At 46.3% G+C, this 21,872-nt stretch overlaps 1 protein-coding gene across 1 annotated transcript in view; it reads right to left on the bottom strand.

The window, feature by feature from the left end:
* Positions 1 to 21,377, bottom strand: part of CACHD1 (cache domain containing 1) — a 114,039-nt gene extending 92,662 nt beyond the window's left edge. The window contains exon 1 of the mRNA XM_068406188.1: positions 21,168 to 21,377. Within this exon, the coding sequence (XP_068262289.1) occupies positions 21,168 to 21,377 (210 nt within the window). The remainder of the gene's footprint in view (positions 1 to 21,167) is intronic.
* Positions 21,378 to 21,872: the final 495 nt, after the last annotated feature.

Below are 21,872 nucleotides of genomic sequence, written 5' to 3'. Positions count from 1 at the left end.
AGGAATGGCACGGATTTCAGGGTTAGGAAGAAGTCACCGAATATTGAATTTCTTACAAAGCAGAATTAAATCTTCTGAAAATCCCGAAAGCCCAATCTCCATGCAAGCAAAGTCCTTTCTCTAGTGTCTCATAACACATTAAATCAGGGTTTTAAACGATATGGTGTGTTTCTGTTTCTCCCTACACTTGCAAATGAATAAGTAAGTGTCAATATGAGGCAGCTGTATCTTACAGAATGACAGAATCAATGAGGTTGGAAGAGCCCTCTGGGATCATCGAGTCCAACCATTGCCCTGACACCACCATGGCAACTAGACCAGGGCACTAAGTGCCATGTCCAGGCTTTCCTTAAACCCCTCCAGAGATGGTGACTCCACCACCTCCCTGGGCAGCCCCTTCCAATGGCTAATGACCCTTGCTGAGAAGAAATGCTTCCTAATGTCCAACCTGAACCTCCCCTGGCCAAGCTTGAGGCTGTGTCCTCTTGTCCTATCGCTAGTTGCCTGGGAGAAGAGGCCGACTCCCACTTCACTACAACCTCCCTTCAGGTAGTTGCAGACTGAAATACAACTTACGGTGTAGGATACTATATTTTTTTTAAGTAAAAATTATGATGTGGCAATTATAACAACATCACTAAGTACAAAGTAAACGCCACCAATTCACACCTGCATCTTCTGCATTTCCAGGCGACATCCCTGTCTTTGCAGCGTTCCTCGCCCCCACGTGCCAGCCCTGCTCCCTCCTCCGCTGCGCTTCCACTCTCATCCACAATGTCAAGTTGCCAGTATGAGCATTATCTAATAAAAACATAAATTATCCGGATAGAAAACACACTGCAGCGTGTGCTCTGTTCCACATGTTAAGCATTACGAGGTGGTGACCTTCGCCTCAAACTACAAAAAAAAGTGGAATGCTAACCCAATCCTCCCCGAGCACGCGGCAGCCAGCCAAGAAATACCAGTGCATCATCCGAAGACAAATGATAATTACAGAAGTTTGAAACAATTTATGAAGCCATTCTATTCAATAAACACAGCAATCACTAGTTGCTTATGTTAATTCAACACTTTCTCATTTCTTTGCATCCAATTTCCACCTATTCACAACCACGAGCTATTATTCACATAGAAGTGATTTGAAAAGCTGATGTCTTCTTGCAAGCTGCTCCTCTGTTCAACCAACGCAGCAAATTTTGTCATGCAAATGCATTCTAGACTTTGAAAAGGATTGCGAAACCTTGACAAAATTTAACAATTACAAGGACTTATAATTTTTTTTTTATTTCATTATACTAGCAATACAGAGAATGAAGCAGAGAATCATTTCCAGATGCTGTCCTGGTTTGGTTTGGTTTGTCAGTTCTACAGGGCTTTGGAAGGTTTAGTTTCTTGATCCTGGAGCACTAACAATTCAGAGACCCTTTTTTCCAAACCAAAATTAAACACATACCCTCATCCTACCCTCTCTAACCTTTAAATATGTCACTCTACACACCCCTCCTTGCTCAGCCCTGCAGAAGTTATCAGGGAAGTTTCTGGTTTAGTTGTGCTTGTACAAAATGCAGCCCCCTGCAAAGCAATGAAAAAAGAAGCCGTAACTTGAATGACCTCTTGTATCTTTGTTTTTATCTGCAAAGAGATGCAGTCATCTTTAATCTGGATAATTAAAAAGGTAGTTTCAGCTGTAACACCTGCCCCCTGCTCTAATCTGTTATTTTATAGGGGAAATATCAGTGCTCCTCTCACTTAAAACAACCGAAAAAGAGTAGGAGACTCATCCAATAAACCTATCAAATGCATAAAGTGTAGAAGCAGCTGAGGGAAAGAAGGTTCTTCAATGAGTTTTCAACGTGTTCCTTGTTGGAAGAGTGGACAAAGTAAGAGGAGCAGTTTCTACAGTGTCAATGCCATTTTAAGTTCACAACTTGCAAAGTTAGTTTTACTTTAAGAGTTTGGCATGTCCTGTTCGAGCACCAAAACAGACCTGAAAGATGTATGGAGGAAAACAAACCAAACCCAAACCAAACAACAACAAAAAAACCCCCAACCCTGCAAGATTCAACACTAACAAAGCCCTAATATAAACATATATATTGATTAAAAAAAGCAAACAAAGTGTTCTGAGCACTTTTTCCACCTCTCTGAGGAGAGAAGCACGCACTAACCTTGGGCAAGGTAGAACTGACCCCAAGCCCTGGTTAGGTTTCCACAAGTTCTCACAGAATGGTTTGGGTTGGAAGGATCTTTAAAGGTCATCTAGTCCAACGCCCCTGCAGTGAGCAGGGACATCTCCAACTAGATCAGGTTGCTCAGGGCCCCGTCCAGCCTGACCTTGAATGTTTCCAGGGATGGGGTGTCTACCACCACTCTGGGCAACCTGTGCCAGTGCTTCACCACCCTCATTGTAAAAAAATTCGTCTTTATATCTAGTCTGAATCTACCCTCTTTTAGTCTAAAACCACTACTCCTTGTCCTATCGCAACAGGCCCTGCCAAAAAGCCTCCCTGAAGTACTGAAAGGTTCTCCTTTACCTCTGCAGACCAGAGTCAATCCAAACACCATCAGACCTAAGGACTACTTTTTAGAAACATAAGTTTTGGGCACAAAGAAATCTCCGCTATCAGGCTTAAGGGTCTTTTTACATCTCTGTGTATTAAATGCTACTAAGCAAACTCTCCAATTCATGTTTTGTGAACACAAATAGTTCAACAACAATTTTACATGTTTTGTCACTGTGTCCACGCAGGCATAAGCAGCAAATCTGCCCCAAGAAATATCCACCTCAGCACTTCTGCTATGCCGGCACCGCTGTTTGATGGGGCTGTGCTGAACTCTTGCAATACCAGGGATTCATGTCAAGGATCCAGTTTTTACTACAGCCCCACAAATAGCTGCACTAACACGACTATTCATGAGGCAAACCTCAGCGGAGAGATGGGGCGAACAGGCAAGGAGGAACCTCTGGAGTGGTTCTCCAGAGCAACACCAAACCTCTACAGCTGCAACACCAAACCCACGTGGTACATACAACTACCTGAAGGGAGGCTGTAGTGGAGTGGGAGTTGGCCTCTTCTTCCAGGCAACTAGCAATAGGACAAGAGGACACAGCCTCAAGCTTCACCAGGGGAGGTTCAGGTTGGACATTAGGAAGCATTTCTTCTCAGCAAGGGTCATTAGCCATTGGAAGGGGCTGCCCAGGGAGGTGGTGGAGTCACCATCTCTGGAGGGGTTTAAGAAAAGACTGGACATGGCACTTAGTGCCATGGTCTAGTTGCCATGGTGGTGTCAGGGCAATGGTTGGGCTCGATGATCCCAGAGGGCTCTTCCAACCTGGTTGATTCTGTGATGTTGTTAGTGCCTGAGGGATGTCAAGCGTTCAACACAGGACAGACCACTGTATATTCAGCAGCCATCACTGAGCTGCCAGCATCAGGGAATTGTAGGTTCCACCCTGAATTTTGCTACATGAAGAGATAAGCTGGCGTGCAATAGAGGTGGCACGGTGCAATCTGGCTTCCAGAAACCAGCACGATGTAGCTGGACATGCAGAAATTCAGAAATCATCACACGCCATGTTGCAAGAAAGATGACTGCTAAAAACAATACTTACCAAGTGGTAGGGCTGACGAAATACAGAGTCCACCAGGCAGTTTTTAAGCCAGAACTCATTTACTCATTGCTTTGTGCTTTCCTGGAAGCATACAAGACCCCTCCAATCTAAATAAATCACATTTGCAACCCCCTCGAGGCACTTACAGTGATGTAGACCAGTACTAGTGAAAATCAGACCTGCGTTCCCATTCCTTCTCTCACCTTCCCTGTAGATAAACTGGGGTTTGCTTGGTCTCTAATTTATTTGTCCTATAGCCTCCTGAATGGCTGCTTTTAAGACAAACACCCTTATTAGTTATTGTTCCACCTGTTCTGAAGATAAACGTTAAAAAAGGTGCAAAAAAGATTCCATACTTCCTGCCTGCCAAACATTTTCCAGACAAAGTACTCATGAGAATAAATGCATCTTAGCAGGGCTCTGGCAACAGTATCTATATGAAAAACTTGTTTTCTTTAGCACTGAATTTCAAAATTATAATTAAATTGCCGCTTCCTTGCCATTGCAGAAGTTATGGGCGCATGACGGTGTCGTGAGAAGGTCTTACATCAACCAGCCAGAGCTGCGCCAAATCCCTCCAGACCCATCTGTTGGTTGTTTACCGATGCTGCAGCAGATTTTTAGGTTCACAAACCACTGAAGTCTTTGTGAAAGACTAGTAAATGTTGGCTTAGGTAGCTTTCACTGGGGAGATCCTAATCTCCTGCATTCAAAAGAAGGCTTGCTTTGACATTCAGGAGATAAAAACCAGCCTATTTCACCTAGTTTGAACTATGCCAACCTAGATGGCATATTCTGCATAAAAAGTTCAGAAGGAGAAGCCAATGCACAGAAATAGCACTAACCAGATGGAAACACTTCCAGGACCAACAGAGTACTACACGGCCATGGAGAGCACACAAGGTCTCAAGGCGACTCACCTCAAAACGTTCCTACAACTCTCCCTTCCAGGTATTCAAAACTTCATGGGAAAACAAAAGGTACCCCATGCACAGCAGCAGGAAAGGCATCAGATAATGCAATTATCTTCTTCATCTGGACAGAAAAAGGCCTACTGTAGAAAAAGCAGGCCATGAAAGTCCACCCAACTGCTCATGAAAGCCCAGGCCAATCTGAGAGTGGAGGAAAGGAGTTGTGTTTTACTGCACAGGTGGGAGCAGCCAGCTCAGAGAACCCAAGGGATGGACCATAGGCCTGGTGGCAGTAGAGGAGCAAGCAAGACCCTCTCCTCTCAGCAGGTAGGATCAGCTCAACCGCTTTTGTAACCCTCCTGAATATATGGTTTGTTATTAGGACTAAGCCACTGGGCTGAAGGATGAGACAGTCTGACAGATCCTCGCTGAAGAGAAAGCGGACTCTATGAGCTTGCTCTGCAACCCTAGGCCTGATATGGCAGGAGCATGTGCCCAGAGAAGGGCCTCCTCCTTGCACAGCAGCCAGCCCTGAGGTTGGATGTGCCGTCATTGCCAACGCATCTAACCACAACCTGTGTATGAACCCACAACTCAGTTACTTGCTCCCTACTTCACCGGAGTCAATCTGGAACTACATTCAAGATGATTGCAAGTGAAGATGCTCTTTGCACCTTCTATTTTCATGAAATTAAAACAAGAACTTTTAAAACCTAGTTTCTCCCTTCGATATCTAGATAGGACAATTTTCCAAACAGTTTATAAACAAAAAAAAAGCCATCAATTGTAGCACACTGCATATGTTTTAAGAGATATAAAATACAGCAGCACTGTAACACCTACAGATGCTGCAGCAGAAGCAAACAGTACCACTTCACCTAGAAACTGAACCCTCATCAGTCACATTGTGCTCTACAACTCAACTCATTAGGATTCCTTCAGGACTTGTCCCTCAAATCAAAAATAGATGCTGGATACCAATTAGTAACAGGCTTGTAAGTTTATCAACTTAAACCACCAACTTTTGGAAGAGAAATAATTTGTCCAAACACCTGGAGTTCCCAAACTAAGTGGGATGGCAGCAGGAAACATGAAGAAGGCAGGACTCTACTTCTTTTTCTATCCAGTTATATGGATATAGGGAATCTGCACTCACTTCATATTGTGTTGAGTCCCAGAAAGTAAAAGAAATTTCATTTGAAACTGTCTGAATAGCTAGCATTTAATTTGCTTTATTACTTGAGATTTTAACTGTTTATACAAAAAAAAAGTCCTTGTGCTAAGTATTTCACTTTATTTTAGATATTTATCATCTTTGCTACGTCTTGGAAGGTTATTGCCCACCGCAGAGATTACATGTATGTTAACACCCTGACCAGCATCCCCAGTATTCCTTGGGGTTTGCCTACACAGAAACAAAAACCAACACCACGTTTTGCACAGAGCGAGAGGTTCTGTTCTGATTTTACAAATCCATCATTTATTAACACGTTCGTTCCAGGTGATTTTTATTTTACATACGAGCTCCTCCCACAAAGCCACATTTACGCTTTCAAAGATTCTTAATTTTCCTTTCACTAAGGCACTCCTATATTTCCTTGTCCTTGGAGAGTTTTATCGGGGATTATACACATGTACCAAAACACAGCTGTTCCACTTCTTTTCTCCTTTATTTTTTCCACATAGAAAAACCTGCCTCTCTCAGCCACCCAATTAGCTGCTCACTATCAAAAGCCTGCTTTGGCCTTTCATCTTCTCAAAAACTGGATTCAAGTGAGAGGGTGTCATGGAAACTGTGTCTTGGGTCATTTCCTGTTTCAGTTTTTAGCCACCAAAAATAAAATAGTAATAACAATAAGACTGGGGTTTTTTTCTGATTAAAAAGAAATGTATACTTGTTATCCCAGTCTGCAAAGCATGCAGGAGCTATAAAAAAATATATTATTCTTCATCTGACAAACTAGGAACCTGATTTTCGATTCAACATTCAACTAACTCTCCCCTAAAGAAACTGAAGGCCAAATATGAAGAATACAAAACCTGCACCAAATATGCAATGAAATTAACAAAAAATTAAAGAAAAAAAAAGAAAAATCTCTCTAGCTTTCAGAACCTGCAGCTTTTTTACAGTTCACAGTACTACCGTGCAGCATAAGCTCTGTGTGTTTGTCTAAATATCTCACTAAGCAAGTAGGATAGAAAAGTGTTAGATAATTATATAGAGAATTGCTATTAAACCACAGAATTTCAGGTGCTTTGTTCCAACTACCTCCTTTTACAAACTAATAATCTCCATTACCTCTCGCTTTTGCAAAACTAGCTCAAAGCTCTCTGAGTTTCATTATTACAGAGGAGTTGCATTTGACTGGTAAAGCCCCAAAAACCCTTATGAAAGACACCAAATTCAAAACCATGACGAATTTCAACCAGCTGCTTGAGGTTACAGGCAACATCCCATTTGTGCAACGAGCCCACGTCAGCAGCACCTGAAATGCATCCGTTTATAAGCACACCTAGAAAGGGATTACGCCTTCATCCAAAAACCAACAGGCTGGTTGTTCGTTTGGTTTTACACAGAGAAATGCTACGTGCTTGTGCTGGGGCTGCAGGCGAAAAGGTGTTGAGTGATTTGTCTCAAAAAGCTTTTTTCAGTTCTTAAGATGAAATTCTCAATCACAACAATGACAATGACATCAATGCATAGTATCTCGGTTTATCCTGAGACAAGAAGTGCTTTCAAGCCATACAGAATCACAGAATCAATCAGGTTGGAAGAGCCCTCTGGGATCATCGAGTCCAACCATTGCCCTGACACCACCATGTCAACTAGTCCATGGCACCATGGAGAGAGTCCAGGCTTTCACCCCTGATCCCCATTCACTTTAACTTTGGCCACATGTGTTCCTCTTGCAACACTTTCCAACTGAATACCTTCAGACCTCTGTGAAGGCACCTGGGTGTAACCCAGCCCTCACCTTTCGCTCTCAGCCACCACACAACCAACTGCTTCACCCTTTGGGGGAACCTGCAGATGCTCAACTCAAGCCAGACACAGACCTACTCTTGCTCTTCCTTCACACGATGGAGGCTCCAGCTGCGACTGCAACTGAAAAACCCTCAACAAATACAAGGAATCAGATGAAGATGAAGACAGGTGGCTAGGGTCTGAGAAGAATTTCTTCTCAGCAAGGGTCATTAGCCATTGGAAGGGGCTGCCCAGGGAGGTGGTGGAGTCACCATCTCTGGAGGGGTTTAAGAAAAGACTGGACATGGCACTTAGTGCCATGGTCTAGTTGCCATGGTGGTGTCAGGGCAATGGTTGGACTCGATGATCCCAGAGGGCTCTTCCAACCTGATTGATTCTGGGATTCTGGGTCCAGGGCAAGAAGCAGAGGTGAGGTACACTGAAAGAGTAACTGTTATCAACACACTTCTGGTTGGAGGTACTCAAACACCAGCAGCCCCGGCCCTTCCTCATCTGGCTGTTAGAAATACGTAAGCAGCACTGGCACAGCAAAGAGCAAGAAGTAACTCAAAGCACAGGTTACACCTACCTTTCCCACCAGGGACAGAACATGTAGGCAAACTAGAAACCCTGCTCCAGAGGACCCCAATCACATCTGTCCAGATTGATCACCCTAATTAAAAGTGTGTGGCTTTTTCTTTTTGCCCCTCACCCCCCCCCCCCTTTTTTTTTTTTTTAAATAATCCCTGTGAATCAGATAGTTCCAAACTGGAACACATTTTCTAGGGTCGCTGCAGTGGGACTACGGTGAAGCTCTCTCTGCTTGTAACCCCACAGAGCACATGAATTAGCAGCAACTGCAAAAAGAAATGTCTTTATCAGAGGACTTCAGGGTTGTTTTTTTTTATTGTTGAAGTTTAGTTCTTTTTGCTAGTGGAAACTTAATTAGATGTCCACTAGATTTTTCTTCTCATGAAGATGTTTACCAGGTCAAACCAAACATAGCCATGACCTTGTAGCCTTATTTTTTTGAGAAAGAAAACCTTTTTCTCACCAAGAATCTGTGGTGCACCACAGACAGAAAAAAAAAAACACCTAAATCCAGCTGAGGGATAAAATAGAAGATGACAGATAACATCAGATCTCAATTAAAAAAAAAAAAAATAAAATGCCACTCTGGTACGTGGCCATTACAAACCTGATCTGGGCACCAAACCAGAAATAAAGGGACTACCTGGGCTGAGAAAAGTTGTCTCAGTTTCACGGGCTGGGAAGCCGCTATTGTTGACGCAGCCCCACTTGCCAGGGTAGCACAGCGCTCATTGCGAATGCAAAGCCCCAGCTGGGGGTAAGGAAGAGCTAAACGTGTTAAATGCTCGGCTGGTGAGTGCCCAGACCAATGGCCCCGTGTCGGGGAGCGGGGGTCCCTCCCTCACTCCCACCTCGCTCCCCATTATTCTCCACTCAAGCTGAAAGTGAGAAGGTCTTTTCCTCTGCTGCTCAGTGTCAGCCAGACTGGGGAAGCTCCGCAGGAATTGCTGAGAGATCCAGAAAGGCACAAAAGCCTCCTTCCACAAAGCGCCCTTTCATCTAGGCAGTGTGTCTATTAAATATGTCCTGTTAATGGGCATACATTTTTATAAAGAGATTATAAAGTGAAGACTCAGTCACTAACTCAACCACATAATAAGATTTTTAAGTCTATTACTAGAAAAAAATGGGGTTTAAAATGAGTAGCTGGGAATGCTTCACAACTGCTCTGCAGTAATACTCAAATAGGTCCGGTACCCGAAGGTGTACTTTGCATGGGTTAATGCTTTAATTTCCTTACTTGGTGACCTCAGACCATGACCACTCTGCACCGCTCAGGATAAAACAGAAAGCACAATTCAAGTCCTGATGGTGTACCTGCACCAAACATGATGCTCAGAGGCCAGCAGCGTCTCTGCTCCGGTGGGTTGGCAACGGGAAGGTAAAAAAATAAATAAATTTGATCAGATACTGCTCTTCCATGAAGAGCAGGATGAACTGGTGAGCTGCCATTCCTGAGCAGTTGCTCCTGCTCTCATCAAAACCAAACCAATCAACAGACACTTTACCCACTTTCTCCATTATTGTAGTGCAGTGGGAGTCGGCCTCTTCTCCCAGGCAACTAGTGATAGGACAAGAGGACACAGCCTCAAGCTTCACCAGGGGAGGTTCAAGTCAGACATTAGGAAGAATTTCTTCTCAGCAAGGGTCATTAGCCATTGGAAGGGGCTGCCCAGGGAGGGGGGGGAGTCACCATCTCTGGAGGGGTTTAAGAAAAGCCTGGACATGGCACTTAGTGCCATGGTCTAGTTGCCATGGTGGTGTCAGGGCAATGATTGGACTCGATGATCCCAGAGGGCTCTTCCAACCTGATTGATTCTGGGATTCTACCCCTTTCTACATCTTTTTCCTCCCTTTCATTTGCCCACAGGGGCTCAGCATCTCCCAAGATTTTGAATAACTAAGGTAGATATACATTCCTGCTAGCCCTGCGAGAAAGCAAGTTATTTTCTGTCCAAAGAAAGGCAAAAAAAAAAAAAAAAAAAAAGAATCTTTTTACTTTCCGCATCAAAGCAAGGCCACAAGTTGACAATCTTCACCAGCATGGGCATGGTTGTACGTCAGCTTCACATACTGGCCTTTGCAGGAGCTGCAGCTAGCCACACTGCCAGCCCACAGACTCGCTAGAGCAAGGTTTTAATATTTTAAATATATTTTTGGACATGCAGGCAATCAGATTTAGGGCCTGAAGCTAACACTGGCTCTAACCTTATTTCAGAGCGAAAAACTGAAGAGGGTAGAGGGTAGATTTAGATGAGATATGAGGAAGAAATTCTTTGCTGTGAGGGTGGTGAGACCCTGGCCCAGGTTGCCCAGAGAAGCTGTGGCTGCCCCCTCCCTGGCAGTGTTCAAGGCCAGGTTGGATGGGGCTTGGAGCAACCTGGTCTGGTGGAAGGTGTCCCTGCCCGTGGCAGGGGGGTTGGAACTAGATGGTCTTTAAGGTCCCTTCCAACCCAAACCAGTCTGTGATTCTATGATCCCCAAAAAGGCTGTGAATCTGTTTTTGGTATTAAAATGAAATGTCATCTCTTATAGCAGTGGCAAAACCCCAGACCAGCTCCTCGCGGCGGACGCAGAGGACGGGCAGATGGTTGCAAAACCGCTGGGTTTTGTCACGCAGACAGTGCTCTGCAGATCTCCAGCTCTGCATTCGCAGCCCTAGGCGTCCTCCAGCTCCCTGCCAGCCCCTCAGGGATACTTTCCATCAAGTGCAAAATTTCAGGGGATCTGTTACAATCGTGTTATTTCTTCTTCTTCAGAGAGCCTGAAGTACGGCTTCGTGGGAACGCCCGACGCTTCCCGATGAGGCAAGGTTTGGGGTCAAAGGCCTTGAACACACAACAACATTTTTATGTACCAAAGCTGCAGCAAGATGTGGATTAATAAAAAACAGGCAAGAGCCTGGAATAAGCTCGCCCTAGACTACACGCACACGCAGCAAAGCAGCTCTCATCTGACTTGGCTCGGAGGGGACAACAGCTTTCATTACATTTCCAAAGAATCCCAAAACAATGCATTTCTCTACTAACATTTTTAATGACTGTATTATCCCTTTCTAGCTACTTTCCCCACTCTAGCATGAATTTTCAGGCTCTAATAAATCATCCAGACACACTTGAAGTGGAGAGCACGCTCAGCACATCGTATTTTTCAACCGAGCCTTCCCACAGCAGGTCTGCATCCATTTCGTCCTGACTCCAAGTCTTCTTCCCTTCTCAAAATAGCCGCTGCACCTCTGCTCCTCAAAGAGAAATCCTCCACTTCAAACACTGAAAACCGTGGCAATGTCTGTTGGGTCTCGTTTATTTTTGGAGGTTTTCTATTCTTGGAGACATATGAAAAAGCAGCGTTTCAAAGCCTGAGGTCGCAATTGCCAAAATGTATTTTTTTTAAATGTATTTCTAGACTTACAGTCAACAACCTCCTGAATAAATACATAAATATGAAGGGGGAGACAAAATTACATTTACGTGACATCACGGTGAATTGGTAATTTAAACTTCATTAGATTCAATTTCTTACCAAACAGAAATAAATAACTAGTCATTTCTATCAAGCTACTTATCCACTACTATGGTAACGTTGGAGCTATTTTAATTTTGGCTTCGCAGCGAGTAGTTTTAATGGAAATAGAGTGTCACCAGTATGTCAGTATCTAAAATGTTAAAAACTGAACACAACTGTCAGAATAAAATCCCGCAGTCTCAGCAGCGAGCTCAGCACAGCACAGGCACCTCCGCCAAAAGCAGCTGGATCTTTGGCTAGCTGATTTTAACTCCTCCAAGACCACCAAGCACATCCCTCACAGCAGCTATCAAAGTCATCTAGGGCTACATAAAATACAAGAGCAGCAGAATTCAAAAGGAAGAGCCAGAATATTATAATTTACAATTATAGTTTGTTTCAAAAATAAAAAATAAAAAAGAAAAAGAGTTCATTTATTCCCAAATTACACTACTGAGTAGTAACTCACGAGACAAGGTAGGCTACTTCAGTGACACCAGCTTTATATTTGCAACCTTGACGTTGGTGAAGCGAATCAAAAGCTAAAAGAGTTTGAGAAGTTTGCAATTTTCATCCTCCTCCTGCAATGAATATTAACTTTTTTGCATTTTGTTTTTTAAATCATGACTTCCTACAAGCAAGACACAAGAGACTGTGTATCCAGGAATAACATTTTCTAATTTTCATCTGACAGATCAAAGACTTTGAAATTGGCCCAGAGAAGCTGTGGCTGCCCCCTCCCTGGCAGGGTTCAAGGCCAGGTTGGATGGGGCTTGGAGCAACCTGGTCTGGTGGAAGGTGTCCCTCCCCGTGGCAGGGGGGTTGGAACTGGATGATCTTTAAGGTCCCTTCCAACCCAAACCAGTCTGTGATTCTATGATTCTATGAAATTTACAGTTTAAAAACAGACACCTGACCACTGCTGGATAATGGGACAAACGAGCCATCCTCAGGGCTCATCCCTGTCTTCCTGCCTGCACCAGAAAGTGCAGTTTTCCCTGTAAATTGTTTTCTGGAGCTGAACTCCACCAAGCCAGACCAAGGGAATAAATCCCACATCACACCTGACAGTCCTGTATAGCCACTGGCAAAACAAATGAAAGACAACTAAGAAATTCATATTATATACGATTCTTTGGGCAAACAATATGCCCAAGGAAGTCCACCTACCTAGACCGCAGTTGTAGCATATTTAAATTAAATATCCTTTCATTGTTAAAGCTGTTAAATGTACTACCCTCAAATTAAATATCCTGTTATTTTATCCTCTGTATGCCTTTCATACAACACACAAATTCCATCTCTCAAATGTTGGTTTGGCCTCTCTTGAATACACCAGCCCATGAGGGCTCTGCAGCCATACCAACGCGTCTGTTGTAGAGCATTCCCAAAAAATGCTCCTCACCTGATGCTTGCCAACATACACAACATCTCAGCATCTACTTCAGCTCAAAAAGCATCACACGATTTGTTTTTCTCTTCCTCACTGTTTTGAGGCAAAATAATACTAGCTCAAGTCAAACACAACTGGTCTCCGACGAGGCCTTGGGCCTTCTCCCGTTCCCAAAGCAGCAGCAAGGTCTGGCTCTTCCCAAGGGCTGGTGGGCCCTTCCCAGCCTTGGCTCAGAGCCTGGACTTGCTCCAGGCAAACAGGCTCCTGCTATAGCTATTTTGGGGAGTCTGTCCCTTCTCCCCTCCCCACCATCACCACAAACACCTCCCCGGGTTTTGTTCAATATTACTCCTGAGGTGAAAGTATGGCCCAAGAGGAAATATTTCTGATATTTCCTTGCTGAAAGCGAGAGAAGGTACCACAGCCTTTGGTGTGGTACCGTCGTATCGTCACCGTCAAGCTGCACTCACCTTCAGACACAATCTGGTCTGAAACCCACAAAAAATGGCACAAAAATACTCTTACAACTCTACCAGAGTGAACGCCCAAGAAATCCTGCTTAAGGTGTTCCAGCTTCTAGAAACCTTCACGGCAACTTCCAGATGTGTCTATTTTAAAGCCTTTTTCCCTGGCCTCATTCCCACCTGTGACCATCGTAAGCACAGCCAAAAATTGCTGTTGCATCGCAGAAGGACATGCAAAAGGTGGCCAAAAACAGACAGCACTGGCTAGAGCTCTGCAGAGCTGCTGGAAGTAAAATTACAGCTTTTCTCAAAAAGGCATTAGGGCTTTTCTGCTCTGCTAGTGGAGTGGTTGCAGCCTCCAATGGCATAGTCAAAGTTGAGCAAAAACGTGTGCTCAAGGGGAGGCAGCACTAGTGAAAAGCTGGTTTTATCAGCTGCTTCTGGCTGAGAAGCTGGTAAAGGGAGACATAATAGTTTGTTTTTACTAATGATTGTAATTGTGCATATTCTTCTCAGCAAGGGTCATTAGCCATTGGAAGGGGCTGCCCAGGGAGGTGGGGGAGTCACCATCTCTGGAGGGGTTTAAGAAAAGACTGGACATGGCACTTAGTGCCCTGGTCTAGTTGCCATGGTGGTGTCAGGGCGATGGTTGGACTCGATGATCCCAGAGGGCTCTTCCAACCTGATTGATTCTGGGATTCTCTGAAATATACTTTTGCAAAATCCCTCGGGAGCCTCTACAGAGGCCGTACGGGCAGTTGACAAAAGGGACTCCATTAAAACTTGTCATGGGATTGGAAATGAGTAGTATTGACTTGTGCCACCATGATTATTTGAAAAGTAAACTCAGATTTTCTCTGCTAAATTAGACATATAGCATCGTGTGGAGATCTGTACCAGGGAAGAACACGTATCATGCAAGATAGAAGCAATGACTTAGCACACACTCTATTTTGTAGTAGAAAAGGGACGTCTTCACAACAGACACTGGGTAATTATCAGTGTTATTTAACTCTGCTTTCCATGGGAAGGAGAGCACAAGGATAACTCTTCAGGTTTCATTAACGCTGCGCATTATTCAACAACAATAAACTACAGGAAAGCAACGACTGCAGAACGCAGTCCCTCCGTACCTTGCAATGTTATACTTCATTGTCCGTTAAGCTTGCAGTACAAGAAGAGGTAGTACAGCTATCAGTCAAAACCTCAGCAGAATTTTTGACATACAAAACAAAGGCTGATATATCAAATAAGTTACTTAAACTCTAATTTTTAAGCTATATTATTCACGTTCAGGGGGGAAAAAAGGTAATATTTTCCTGTTCAACTAGATAAAAATAAATCATTCCTGGGACATCATCCAACCCTTCCTGAAGTCCCCAGCAAAGCCCCCACAAGCCCTGACCTGTGAAGCTTTGCCATGAGCAGGCTCCACGGAGAGCCAGGCTCACACTCCGGTAGCCCTGTATCCCAGCCCTGAGCAGTTCAAACCGTGCAGCATCCCAACAAAGGGCATAGAGAAATTTGGGATAATTCCTTAAATTCCTTAGCTGGGCACTTCCACCATGAACTGACAAGGCCCCACTCATTTCTTTGCCAATTTTTCACCGAAACTGGTGAACAGAAAACAGTAATTGTTAAATTAAAAAAAAAAAAATCTGTTAATATTTCCTTTTATCCACGTACATAAAATGACAACTGGTAAACACACACACACAAAATATCTTTTAATACTTCACATTTCCTTCCATTCTCAAACATATCTTGACTTTCTATCTGAAAGAAAGTGAAGCACTCGATTTTATTTGACAATAAGCATTACATTTTTTCTCACCGGTGCCTGGCCAAGCTACCGGTAGCAGAGCAGCTTCTCCGCTACATTCAGACCGTCAGGCACCGACCGTTCCTCTTCTGCTGAATTAAGCCAAGAAAAAAAAGTCAGCTAACACACGCTGTATGTACTTCTGCACCGTCTTAACACACACGTTATCAGCCCTGCCACAGCTGAGAGATTCCCAATCGCTTTACGCCGTACTTGGATTTCTTGCTGCTAATAACCCCTCCGGTCCCCGCCACGCCTGGCAGGGTCCTTGGTGGCAGCAGCGCAGGGGACAGCTCATTATCTACCAACCCACCTTGCTGCACCACACTCGGCAACTTTTATCTGCACAGGACAGCTGCGTTCCCCCCGTTTGAAGCGAAACCTCAGTCTTCGCTAATGCAACAAGACTTACATCGCTAACGATGTCCCAAGCTTTGAAGAAACAACTCAAAGCCTAATTAAAAATTCAGATTCGGTCTCCTACGCGCAGCCATTTTCGCTGCCCTTCCACCAGGACCTCTCTCTATCTTTTTGAAATGTTTCGTGCCGGAAAAAAAGAAGAATCTGTGTGGAACAGGATGAAAAACTGCTGCAGTCTTGGGCTTTCAGAGAGCCTTGGAAAAGGCTGCTCTAGCTGGATTCAAACCAAGACATAATCTGTAAAACAGATGAGGTTTTACTCCACTGGTTTCTACTCTGTAATTATTACTAAAGTGAGCACTACTGCCAAATAATAACTTAAAAAAAAAAATATAGTCAAACATTTATCAGCTTTTCTTACTCACATTTGTCTATTGTATTTCAGATTCACAAGCTAGAAACAACCTGAAAATAAAAGGGGATTAAAAAAAAAAAAAGGAAGCAGTTTTCTACGCTGTCATTTGGTTGAGGGTCCACAGAGGTCCAGGTTTCAGACCCGGTGCTGGAGGACTTGCAGAGCTTTACATCACTTGCTGCACGAGCACCTCGCAGTCACCGACAGATGTATTTGTAAATACCCATAGAAAAAAGTGGGGAAATGTGTGAAACCCCCGATTTCAGAGATGGAGAACCATGGTTCTGGCATTTCAACTGCTCTGCACTGCAGCTCAAAATGGGGTTTATCTCTTCCAACTCATAAATCCACTGTCATTAGCCAGAAGACCACCCCATTAGAAAAAAAATACTGTATTCCCTCACGTTCATTTTCAAAGAGATTAAATAAACGGACGATTCTGATGACTGCAACTCTTTGCCATCACCCAGAAGTCTTCAAAGAACGTGGATTTTTCAGAACAACAGTGTCAGGGCATCCTACTCATAGAAACCCCCGGACATCTCCCCATCTCCGTGTCATTCTGGTCTGCGCACAATCTGTTCTCCTTGCAAAACACAGGGCCAGGAAAGTTATTAGTAAAATAAATAATACGCTTGCCAATCAACCTGGAGAAGCTTGGACTACGCTGTTTATTATTTTATACAACACTACATCACCTGAGCAATATTAAAAAAAAAAAATGCACACATAGGAAAAAATTGACCAACAAACAGCTGTTTTCAGAGTCAAAACGCATTTTTTTTCCTTCCAACCTCCAAGATCAGTCACAGACAATGAGAAAGGGCTGTGCTTCCTTCATGGAGCAAGTGCAAAGGATTAAGATGGCAGAGCTGCCTTCAAAAATATTCAAGGCCCTCTGGGCCTGTAACTTTTGTTACTATCTGGCTAGAACCATCAACATGCATTTTGAAAGTTACAGAAGCACTTAACAATGCTTTTCATCTTCAAAGCACTGCTTAATCCTTTCAACTCTCACTGCAAGTATTATAGCCCCAATTTGGAGGCGGAGATGTTACCTTGCCCCACACTATCAAAAAATAGTCCTCACCTGGGATGCCCCGTGCAGATTTAGAGGGTTAAACCTTGCCAAAACCAAACAAAACGCTCACAAAAATTCTGATTTATTCTTTTCCTGCCTTCACTTTGCAACCAAAGAATTTCAGTTGTTTCAACCAACAACCTACTCTGTAATTTCAACCAGGCCCGAGAAGCCAGGCTCAGCCTGGCATCATCCCTGGATGGTGAAACTCCACCAGGTCATGCCATAACCACCAATTTAGTTATAATTTTAGTATAAAGGGGCACTTAGCTTTTAATTACTGCTGAGTGTCAGCTCTGCCCAGGAGAATATATTACACGACTATCACGCGAGCTGCTCATTCACCGAGCTCCAGGCCCCTGCAAATTATGACACTGGGCTATTTAAGGTGTAGTCTACTGAGTAATGACGAGTAGTAACGGCTGCTCAGGCTGGCAAGCGGAGATGTGATTGCACGCTGTCTTCCAAGGATGCAGCCTGCTGCCAAAAGCTGCTCCCTGTAACAATATGGATGCTGTCAACGTGTGCTCTAGCTACTAAAAATAGAAGATAACAGCTACAGGTGACTGTAGGGACAGTCCTGCTGCAGGCACAGCACCCCTGCATGAGCCGCGTCACAGCGCGGCACCCTCCGTCCCATGGGAAGGAAGAGAGAGGAGTAAGAGATCACGGTGTGGCTGTTCCTGCTTAATTTGGAAGAAGCATTGACGAACTTTGGGGAGAAGTGGTCACCTCTGAGGTGAAAAAAAAGCACAAGCACGCGCACATACAGACCGCCCCATACCCCAATGCATAAAAAAAAAACACATGCCACATTAAGACACAGCACGTTAACTGTGGTTCTGGTAGAACTGTCAAACGGAGTGGGAACAATAATTAATTGGTGCAACAGAGGAAGTCAGGAAATCGATGAACTTTCTATATTTAACCACTCCTGGAGCAATAACACCCAGGACGGTACCACGCAGCCCCCCAGGAACCCACACACCCTTCTGCACCGCAGCGCACGTGTTCTCACTAAGTGAATACTTCGTACAATACAAACGTGTACATTCTAATTTGAATCTTTTATATAAGAAACTGTCCAACTGCTGTCCGGTACGTCCAGTGAATGATGCATCTCACGAGTTGTCACCTACATTACATTATCCTCAGCTGCTCTACACAGTATCATTCCAGGAATAAATTTATACATGAAATCAAAGTACTTACAAGGCTGAGAAAACAAAGCATCACTTAAAGGTAACAGTCAGATACGGCCCTCATGAAAGTGTCTATAAATAGAAAAGCAGTGGTGTGAGTGTCAAAAACAATCGCCAGACTGATGCTGGCATCAGAAATCTCTCTCCTCCTCACTCTTCCTGTAGCTTCGGCCTATGTTACAAAGCAGACACACACACCTCATTCCTCTCAACAATGCAAAATAATGCGATTTGATTAAAAACATTAAGTCCTTATTGCTGATGGACTAATTACATGAAATACTGGTAGAAGAAGAATGTACCGCAGGAAGCAGGTACTGAGGTACTGCACGGAGCAGAGAGAGCTCGTTTACAGCGCTGATGGCTGCTCCAGCAGAAATTGAATTTATTTTCGATCTCACAGCTTCCATATTTGTTACGCTGGCATTTAAGGTTCAGAAATTTCGTGGTTCTCCTCTTACCTCTTCCATTGCTCCTCCAGTGCCCGCTCTGCAGGCTCCACCTCATCCTCCCTTCCCGCATTTATGGAGGCTCCGTCTACAATCTCCTCTTTTCCCAGACTCGAAACACACCCAAACCAACCTCTCACCTTCCCTCTGTTTAAGCATTTCCATCTGCTCCTTCACTCATTGGATGCTTCCACCTCCAGCTCAGACCTACCCTTCCTCCAAAGCCCTCTCCCACAGCTTCGGCGGCTGGTGACACCACCTCCTGCCTATCACCAGGACGCGCAGACGCGGGAGCCACAACTGGTAAGGACCGAGGCGTGAAGGGAACGTGCAAGAGAAGCGTTAAATCCTGCCGCTTCCTCCTCTGCCATTTATGAAACTAAATGAAACCGCAGCTCTCAAACGGCTGGTTATCAACCCTCCCTCTCGCCACCGCAACTTCCTCTCACTAGGTCCTGATTTGGGGCCTGCCTCCACATCGCCCTCGAAACCCAGGACACCACCCCGAGATTTATATCCAATTAAAGCCCAAAAGCGCTCTCGCTCTTCATCCAAAATCCTCCAGCCCTCCTCTCCGCGCGGGCACAGCCTCGCCACGGCCAGCACCTGTGTGCATCGCCCCGAGCATCCCCAGCATCCCACCGCCCAGCACCAGGCACCCACCACCACCCCACACGAGCGGAGAAAAGGGTAATTCTGCGCCGGCTACACCCGGCCCCGCCTGAGCACGCTTAGGAAATCGCTGCCCTAAAATCCAGCGAGAAGCACGGGCTGCAGCGACTCATGTCATAACGTTTTTTTATTCTACTGCAGGAGGTCAGCAAAGAAGCTTCTAAAATCAGGGGAGGTTTGTTCCCACAGGCTTTTAATCTTAAACAGCTGTAATAATGTTGCAGGGGAGAGCAAAGGACAGGCTGCGCATTAGCTTGACGGGAGTTAAGGCAGCCGAAATATTAAGCACATAAAAATAGAGCTCAGGATGAAAAGGGTTTTCAGAGCTTAACTACCAGTTTCACTGCATTGAATTATTTCGGGGCGTTAAATATCCAACTAGTAGTAAACACAGTTTCAACATTATGTGCATCCCTGTGCACCGGCATCCAGATTGTTCCCAAGTTCGTATCATCGGTACAATTCTTGGAAAGAAAATGTGGCTCACCCTACAGTTGGTTAGCGTATTGCACCAAGGTAACGACGTATATTTTTATGGAATGTGTCGAGATGACTGTATTAGATTTTTTTTAACACCAGAAACAGATTCAGCAATACAATTATACTGATTTAATTTACATTAATCAGAGACTCCACCATTTATAGGATTATGTTTTTATCTTTTGAGGGGAAATACATACATGCGTATGCACAGCACAGGGAAAAAAAAGTGACTTCCTTGAATCCAGTGCCTCAATAATCCACCTTGTTAAGTGAAGTCATTTAAATCCCCGTCTTCTTAGCATCAAGGACAAGAGACAGCTCAGTGCTTTCCCGGACAAAACGCAGCCCTAGGAGGGCGGCCAGCACAATGATGCCTCAGAGGTGAGAGAATGAAGCCAGTTTAGAGAAGATAAAAGGCCATTTGGGTAGAGACCCCCGCTGATCCGATGAAAGTGTCTCCTTTTCAATTTCGGAGGCTTTTCAAACCGCATTTGCTACTGACCGTACCTTCCCCCGAAAGCCGCCTGGGATCTGGTTTCACTTCGCCTCCCGCCGAGGGGGGGGTCCGTGGACGATCGCTCTCCCGCAGGTACCAGCGCACCCCGCGACCAGTCCCCGCACAAACCACCCCACTACGACGCAGCTCCCCAGGCCGAGATGCAAATCACTCCTCATCACCACCTTCGCCCAAATGCCGAAATGAATTACAGCATGCGAATAAACTTGTCCCAACGCACGCTCGGGCCGGGAAGTCTTTCTTTACCCCGATCCGAGCGTTTTCGGGCAGGACCCGACTCCCCGCAGCTCCCCGCCCGCAGGCACAGGGATGCTCGGGCGGGAGGCACGGCAGCACCGAGCCACAAGCCCCACCGCCGCCCCGGGCTCGGACCCCTCTGCAAACACCGGCCTTCGGGGCTGCGCGGGGGAGCGTTTACTGCCCGTTTCCATTGTGTAAATTACAAGTAAACCAGGAGTCCCTCCGTGCCCCCCCCCCCTCAGCCCGCCCCGCTCGCTGCTGCCGCGGAGCCGGCCCGGGGCTGAGGGGAGCGGGGCCGGGGGAGCCCGGCGGCCCAGCGCGGGGGGAGGAAAGTTTGCGAAGAAGAAAAGAACCGGGAGGGAGGAAAGAGAGAAAGGAACGAAGAAAGAAAAGGCAAAACAGGAATCGGGAAGAGCGTGCGGAGGAGGGAGGGAGGGACGGAGGGAGGGAAAACCAGGCGAGGCGCGGGCCGGGCCGGGCCGTACCTGCATGGTGACGACCCCCAGCTCCTCGGTGGCGAGTTTCCTCATCTGGGTGGCCAGAACTTGCGCCTCGTCCAGGATGGAGAACTCCGCCTCGGCGGCGCCCAGCCCGCAGAGCAGCGCCAGGCAGAGGAGGCCGAGCGGCCCCCGGCCCCGCGGGCGGCGGCCCCGGGCGCTGGTGGCGGCCTCCAGCCGCCCGCCGTCCCGCGCCATGCTGCCGCGGCGGGAGAGCCGCGGGCACCGCCTCCGGCCAACTTCCCCCGCCCGCCCCGGACTCCCGCACCGCCTTCCCCGGGCCGCGGGGGCCGGCTAGGGCTGCGGGGCGGCCCCCATGCAGGGGGACGGCGGCGGCGGCGGCTCGGCGGGCGGCCGCTGCGCCCCGCGCCCGGCTCCGGGGGACACTGCGCGCAGCGCGGCCCCGCCGCTGGCTGAGAGCGGCGGCTGCGGAGAGACGCAAAGTGCGGAGCGGAGGAGGAGGAGCGGGAGCGGCGGGGCCGGGATCGGAGTCGCCGCGGGGAAAGGGAGGAGGCGTCTGGTGCCGCCGCGCTGCGGGCGTGGGCAGTGCGGGGCCGGGCCGGGCCCCCCCGCTCCCTCCCGCCCCCTGCGGGGGGGCCGCGCCGCCCCCCGCGGAGCGGGCTGGGGGCAGCGGGGGGCACGGCCCGGGCTGGAGATCCGGCGGTGTTTGATCAAGTGTTTGTGTAACCGGCC

The sequence above is a fragment of the Nyctibius grandis genome, chromosome 8, assembly GCF_013368605.1.
Source record: "Nyctibius grandis isolate bNycGra1 chromosome 8, bNycGra1.pri, whole genome shotgun sequence".
NCBI lineage: Eukaryota > Metazoa > Chordata > Aves > Nyctibiiformes > Nyctibiidae > Nyctibius > Nyctibius grandis.
The sequence above is the reverse complement of the archived record's forward strand: the minus strand, read 5'-3'. Positions and strand labels throughout refer to the sequence as shown.